The following is a 7,692-nucleotide window of genomic DNA, read 5'->3' as shown; positions in this document are numbered from 1 at the left end:
TATGGATGGATTGGTTTGCTTGTATCAGGCAGATGCACGCTTTGTTTGCTGCTAGAAAATTAAAATTTGTTTCACATTTCCCAAAACCCACAAAAACTTTGTGGTTTTTGAAAAACAGCTCTTCTGAGTTGATGGAATTTAAGGGGTTTTAGACCTCTGTGAGAGGGGGAATTATACACATAAGATTTATTTATTGTGTGCTCCAGTTGAAAAATAATACTTTCTGTATAAAAACCCTAACATTTTCTATAAGGCTTATTTAGTGCTGTAATCAAGTTCTTAAAAGATTTTTGTATATTTAGTATGTATTTACATTTTAAAAAGTGAATTAATGAAACAGTGTATATAACACCTATAAGATTACTTAAAGTTGCAATAGATGAATCACTGAAGTTGGTTTTGCCTTTCACTATTTTTATATGAATTTTTTTAAAAAACTGTTTCCTTTACAGCCTGAAGTGCTTGAACAACTGAGTGGGTTAAAGGAATTTTGGATGGATGGTAATAGACTAACACTTATTCCAGGGGTAAATCCTTTTACTGTGTTAAACATTTAGTATTTTAATTTACAGTGGTATTTGCTTTGTCAGCTATCATATACGTTAAAGTTGCTGTATAATTTTAATGTTACTTAAAGCCAAAAGGCTAAATGCCACTTAAATGCTTGACTAGTCTACTTAAAATTGTCACTGATCATGAGAGTTGGGTACACAGCTTTTCTTTCATTCAAAGTTATAATCCTCTCATCTAAAAATTACATTCCAATTTAGGAAAGGAGTAAAAATCCTACATGAAATCACAGATGAAATTTAGGGTTGACTGGTCCCTCCAAAAAGGAATTATTTTGTGTTAGACAGCAAGTAGGAATTTACGAGATAAATATGTTGTGTGAATTTTTACTGGTCATGGCTGTAAAACAAGCAATGACTGTAAAGAATTATTTGCTGTGTATACACGGAGTATAGCCAGTTCCTGAGAAAATGTTCTGTTGACTAAAACCAGGTTTTCCTAACATCTCAGAATTACATGAGGTCCAGGATGACCTATTATTGCAACACTTGTGAAACTGTGTTTATGATTGAATAAACTAGTATTTGAAATTTGGGAAGCAGCTGATCTGTTTTCAGACTTAAAATCACTAACAATATTCTGATGTGAGGGTTTCTTTCCTGATCACTAATCTGGTCTACTGTCTTCCCTCACTTCAGCTGATTCTTCTTTGAAGAATAGCTGAGTGGATATATTAAACCTTTCTACTCTACAGTAAAAGTAAAACTGTATTTGTGAAAGTGACTGCATCTTCTCTGTGAAGATTTTAGTAGTGTGCACAAATCTTTAAGCTTATTCTTGGTTCATATGGAAATGTAATGCAAGCTTATATTTTGGCTTGTTTTTTCAGTTTAGTACAAGTAGAGATTCATTGTTGTTGGTTTTGAGGTTAAATAGGATGCAGGGCAAAAATAAGCATTAAAAGACTTTACTGGAGCCTTAATTATGTCCTTATGTTACACTGTGTACAGCTCTCTGAAGTCTGTTCTAAAATTTCAGTCACTTGATTCATGATAACTGATCAAACAGTTGCATTTAGAGCAGATTGACTTTAGAGACACTTGCAGAATAACTGTGGTGTGTCTGTGTGTGTGGAAAAACATCAATTGTATATATCTGCACAAAATATTTCATTATAAAGTTTGGATGCTTTGCATAAAATATCCAGCACTATAAATTGATTTTCTCTTTTCCTGTGGCATTACACTTGAGAGACAGTTTGTTGTCAAATCTGCTGGCTTTTTTTTTTGTTGTTGTTTTGAACTTGCACTTCCTAGAATGCATTATTTTCTCTTGCTTTTAGTTCATAGGAACTTTGAAACAACTGACCTACTTGGATGTTTCTAAAAACAACATTGAAGTAGTTGAAGAAGGTATTTCAGGTTGTGAAAGCCTACAAGACCTACTGTTATCCAATAATTCACTTCAGCAACTGCCAGAGACTATCGGTTTGTATTTTCAGTTAATTCATGTTCTTAAAAGCTTGTAGTTCAGACACAGAACACTTGAAAATAGACAAATAGCATTCTAGATCTAAGTTTCAATTTATTTAAAGTTCCTTTTTAGGATAAAGCTGTAACGTGTAGCTGAATAATAACATTTATATTTGTTTTGGAGCATTCTTGACTTTATACAGTAGTTTGTAAATGGATGAGAAACTGTTGACGGTAACAGAGTAAAAAGATTCCCCCCCTATGGCTGACCAACAAGTTCTGTAAGCTTGTCTGCTTATTTCCTTAGGAGATATATAACACCATAGGCATGCCAAGGAATGCAGAAGATGTGGTTGCTTGCCCATAGGTGTTGTGGATGGAAGTATTTGACACGGTTATGATTTAGCAGCGATTCAAAATTTATTAATGATTTGATGTAGATCGAGAAGTTGAATTTCAGTAGCACTTAATCATTAACTGATTTAAAGGTTTGCAAAGAGATTTAACAAAATAACTGAACAGCAACTTAATTAGAGATTCAAAGATGGCAAGATTCACACTAACTTACTATAAAGTATCCCAATCAATACATATACATATGAGCAAAAGCACAGATCTCAAATTAATGCATATATGTATAAGCAAAGCATATAAGTGCGCATGTGCACACACACACCAGTCTATAAGAGATCCTTGATCTCAGCAGTTAATATCGCACGACTCTAATGAGCCAGCAGGTACCCCTTCTAACTCCTATGGGTACATGAACAAATGGAAGAACATCCATAAAGCTAATGTATATTTATCATCAACATATAAGTGGAGAGGTGGATGAAAGAGAGGCTAGCCTATAGTTAAAATCTCACGTTTCTCGAGTTAGAGTAAATATTCACACTACATTGGCATTCCTCAACGGGTGATAATTGAGGCTCAAGAGGGGTTGTCTCGCCCTGGCCTTCTAGTCCTCGAGGTGTTTGCCTGAGCGGCATCCCAACTCAGGGGAGGTACTGGCCACAGTCAGCTGCGATCCAGAAGAGCTCAAAGGATCTTTACTAGAATCGCTCTATATAGAATCCAAGATAACTGACTTTCATCAGGTACTTTTCCACTCCAGCCCAGCTCAGACAATGGAGTATTTCAGTACTTTCCATGGTTACGCTTGCCCAGGACTTGCAGTCCTGGTTCCCCCTCTCTGTGACCACATTCCATATGTTGTCAGGAGTGATCAATTATAGTTATCTTCAACTGGTAGGAATCATAGGAACCAGGCATACTAGGGAGTTGCCATAGTATTCTAGTCTGTTGCTCTTCACCCTTTCTCTCATGGCAGACCATTATGTATCGTTCTGGTCATTGTATTACCATGTGGCCCAGGTGGGGAGGAAATTGTGCCAAGTACCGAGAGGCCTAAGGGGAAGGGGGGGGGATTGCACCACCACAATAGGGTGGGTTTTTTTTTTCCCCTTAATTTAAAATTAAAGGTAAATTTAATGAACTCAAATGTCCTTTTTGATTTACTTGTTGATTTTACTACAGGTTCCCTGAAGAAGGTAACAACACTTAAAATTGATGAAAACCAATTAATTTATTTGCCAGACTCCATAGGAGGGTAGGTATAAAATAAAAGGTTGCATTGCCTTTCTGCATGCTTTTCTGTAACAGGGGCTCCTCTTTTGAATGTTTTTACACCTACTTGATTTAATTTTTTCTATATATTAAGGTCTTAAAGTTGAAAGCAAGTGCTTTTGTACCTTACTTCTAGTTCACAGCATATATGTTCTTTACATATTGTTTAATATCAAAAGACCTATGTTCCTCACTCATTAATTCAGCCACCAATTTATAAAAGAAAAATTGAATGTGAAAGAAAACAAGATGTTTAAAAAGGCAGTCAGCTGTCTGAAAGTGGGGTTTTTTTGGCTGTAACAGCTGTGGTAAATATTGCAAATGATTGAGCCAGTATCAAAAAGCTTGTAAAAAGTTAATCTGAACACACGTTTATCTTTTTTTGTGTTATAATTTTCACCTGCTAATCAGCAGGATTTTTTTCATGTATAATTTGGTGTTCAGCAATTTAATTTAAAACTCGCAAATGACAGCAAAAATAATTGATTCGGAATTAAGTGCTATACAAATGAAGGGTATTTGTTCCGATTTCTGTTCTATTATAATTAATGTAGGTTATGTTTTGTTGTCAGAATTTACAAAATACTTCTTCGCTGCCAAAGTCTTAGGTTCACTGTCTCTAACTCTATAACTTCTTTTCCTGTTCAGAAACTGCACTCAACTCCTGTTTGGCTGTGATTTGTCCCACTCTGAATGTTTTCAGTTCCTTGCAATAGCACGTTTTCATGTAGTACACAAACATTTGTTGTTGCTGACCCCCATGTTTTTACTGAAAGCTCTCTTGTGAGGATAGTTAAGGAGATTTTAAAAAACAAAACCAAAAAGCAACCCACCAACCAACAACCAAAAAAAAACCCCCAAACCCAAACACAAATTAGGCAAATAGTAAAGGATTTCTCTTGGATTTTAATTCCCTTGGGTTTCAGATTTTTATTTTGAATTTAATAATTTGAGATTTGTAATTGATAGTGGTATTAACTTCATTTAAACTTAAAGTATTCAATTAATGTTGGATGAATTAACCTGTATAGAGGAGTAATCTTTGTTTTTTTCTTCAGGTTACTATCAGTAGAAGAACTGGACTGTAGTTTCAATGAGATTGAAACGTTACCTTCGTCTGTTGGGCAACTCTCTAACATAAGGACATTTGCTGCAGATCATAACTTTTTAACACAGCTGCCATCAGAGGTATGTATTTATTTACAAAACTATAAATTTTGTATGTATCTTAAGCTATATAGTTTGTACAACTTTTGGATAAGTTAATTCTTGAGTAGATTTTACTCAAGAACTGTGTGTATGTTTTTAAAGGCAGGTATATACAAATATACAAATTTTCAAATAATGAAATTCTGATAATTTTTTTAAGCAAGAAGTAGAAATTTGTTGCTAGTGTATTGAAACTAAAAGAAGGTTTAATATGTAAGAATAAATATAATTGTACTTTACAAGCGAAACTAGCTGTAATACTAATTGTTTTTTAAAAGTAAAAAATATTTAGAGTTGTGAAGATGAATTAATTCTTCGGGGTGGGTTTTTTTGTTTTGTTTTTTTTTTTTTTTCAGATTGGAAACTGGAAGCATTTAACAGTGTTGTTTCTGCATTCTAATAAGCTTGAATTTCTCCCTGAAGAAATGGGTGATATGCAGAAATTAAAAGTGATCAATCTGAGTGACAATAGGTTTGTGAATACATTAATTCAAATAGAAGTTGTGTAATATGCAATAGCATTGCATATAGCGTATTGTAACTGATGTCTGCCCCCCAAATGTAAGTAGAGGTGTTGTTATGAATATATTATGTGTTGTGGAGTCTCCAACTCTGGAGACATTCAAAACCCGCCTGGATGCCATCCTGTGCAACCTGCTGTAGTTGAACCTGCTCTGGCAGGGGGGTTGGATTCAGATTAAAGTATGAAAATAGCCTTGATTTTAAGTTGGATAGTTGATTTACACACAATGCCAATGACTGTCTTCAAAATTGTATTCAAGGCACTGAACTGAGTTAAATTCAAGTTACATTGTCTCATTTTTTTTAGACGTTTGCTAAACTGGGTGGAAATGTGTTGTGGTTTTTTTTTAATTCTGGTTATAGCTTTGAATCTAAAATAAAAGCTGTTGCCTTTCAACTGTCAATAGTTTATTCATTTAACTATATTTGTAAATGTCTTTCTTTTTTAAAGCATTTTACAGGTTAATGTAGTATTGTTTCTTAACAGTATTGATAAGTATACTTATATAAACTCTTCTTGTTGTGATTTACAGACTGAAGAATTTACCATTTACCTTTACAAAACTGCAACAACTCACTGCTATGTGGCTATCAGACAATCAGGTTAAGTTTTTTAAAATTAATGATGTTGACTTTATTCCTAATGGAATTGACAAGTGCAGAGCCATCTGTTAAATAATGAGATGTGGTACCATGTATATACATCAGTACTTCCTTGACATTATTACTGTGTTGGTTCTCCTAAAACAAACAACACTGAGCCTACCTGACTTTGGAGAGTTTCATATTTCTGGCAAAGTTCTGTGCCATTAGGAAATGCAATTAAACAGATGTCGGATTTTTGGGGGTTTGTTTTTTTTCTTAATTCAGGCTTGTTTACACAGGAAAGGTAGTACTTGAATGTGTAGCATGCTGTTTCTTCCACAGATATACCATTGGGGAAACTTAGCATGCCTATTTTTGTGCTGGGTTTCTTGTCCCACCTTTGAACTCTGTGACTATCCAAGTTTCAAGCTATTGTGAAGCAACTCACGGGCTTGTAGCTTGTATTTTTCCTGTGTATTGTAGCCGTCTATACTACGCTGATTTCCTGAACAGCATTAAGGTGTACAGGCCTGCCAGAAATCCACTAGGCTCAGTTGTAGTATAATGAAAGCACTTTTACTAATACAGTAATTTCAAGAATCCCCTGCCTTTTTTTGTAAGGGGTGGGGATATTCAATCTGGTGTCAATATAAAAAATTGAGTACAAAATTTTTCTCTATATATGATTGTGCACAGCTTTAAATGGCTAAATATATCTATGTATTCCAGATCAGCCTCCTTTGGGACAGTAATAAGTCCTAGCAAGAAACTGGGTTACTCTTAGAATAACCAGTGTTTGCTTTTCTCTTACAGCTGTTACTAAGTTTCAGTTCTCGGTCAAAGTCAGTCATCAATCAAAGACGGACATGTTAATAACTTCATTTTGTGAAAATTATTCAGAGGACAAATGGTTTAATACAAAGCAGAGTAAGAGTAATCTGCAAAGTAATGGGACAGGCATGCTCTGTGATATGTAGGTCATATTTACTTTTTACACATATATATTCTCATAACATACCCTTGTTTCATTTGCTTCTTAGTCTAAACCACTTATCCCTCTTCAAAAAGAAGCTGACCCTGACACACAGAAAGCAGTGCTTACTAATTACATGTTCCCCCAGCAACCAAGGACTGAGGATGGTAAGAATTTCTGAAATACCCTGTCAGAATGCTCAGTTTTGAAAATAATAATGGGAAAGACAGTCCAGCTAACATGATTTTCACTAGATAGTACTTAGATACAAGTTTGAAGTAAACTTGTAAGTGATGAAGAGTTACATCTGAAGAATGAGACCAGTAACTTAAAAATGTGATCCACATATTAGTAAATTCTAGGTGAAACTGTTCCAGTTGGAAGTGTGCATATATGGAGAGTGAGGTGAGGACTGGACTGGTGGGATCGCGTTCTTTGATGGTTGCTGCTTCCCAGTGTGACACTGTTTCATTCCGGCAGAGCTTAATGCTTTGGGTTGAAATTCTCCTTGCCAGGTGTCTGCTTCAAACTATTTTAACAAATGTTAGACAAAATGTTTCATCCATTACTACGTACGTATTTTTTGAACAGTATATAGCATTCCGTATTTTATTTTAAAGGAAGAAAAAAAAAATCAGTCCAGAAAAAACACATTTCACTCACATTTAATTCAAACTGTTTTATAAAAGGTTAGGCCCAGAACATTAAGACCTCACCAGAAAGTTATTTCTGCACACTTGTGAAATATTTAGGAAAATAGTAACATTCCATGAGTAACCCCATCAGGAGTTAGGG

The 7,692-nt window shown here is 34.7% G+C and overlaps 1 protein-coding gene across 1 annotated transcript in view; it reads left to right on the top strand.

Annotated features, from left to right (window-relative positions):
• The window catches only part of LOC104282068 (protein LAP2-like), a 47,685-nt gene that overhangs the window by 15,916 nt on the left and 24,077 nt on the right, over positions 1-7,692 (top strand). The window contains 7 exon segments of the mRNA XM_009880133.1: positions 453-527; positions 1,853-1,997; positions 3,519-3,591; positions 4,667-4,796; positions 5,174-5,289; positions 5,873-5,942; positions 6,965-7,064. Coding sequence (XP_009878435.1) covers positions 453-527; positions 1,853-1,997; positions 3,519-3,591; positions 4,667-4,796; positions 5,174-5,289; positions 5,873-5,942; positions 6,965-7,064 — 709 coding nt within the window.

The sequence above is a fragment of the Charadrius vociferus genome, unplaced genomic scaffold (assembly GCF_000708025.1).
Source record: "Charadrius vociferus isolate BGI_N301 unplaced genomic scaffold, ASM70802v2 scaffold252, whole genome shotgun sequence".
NCBI classification, from domain to species: Eukaryota; Metazoa; Chordata; class Aves; order Charadriiformes; family Charadriidae; genus Charadrius; species Charadrius vociferus.
The sequence above is the reverse complement of the archived record's forward strand: the minus strand, read 5'-3'. Positions and strand labels throughout refer to the sequence as shown.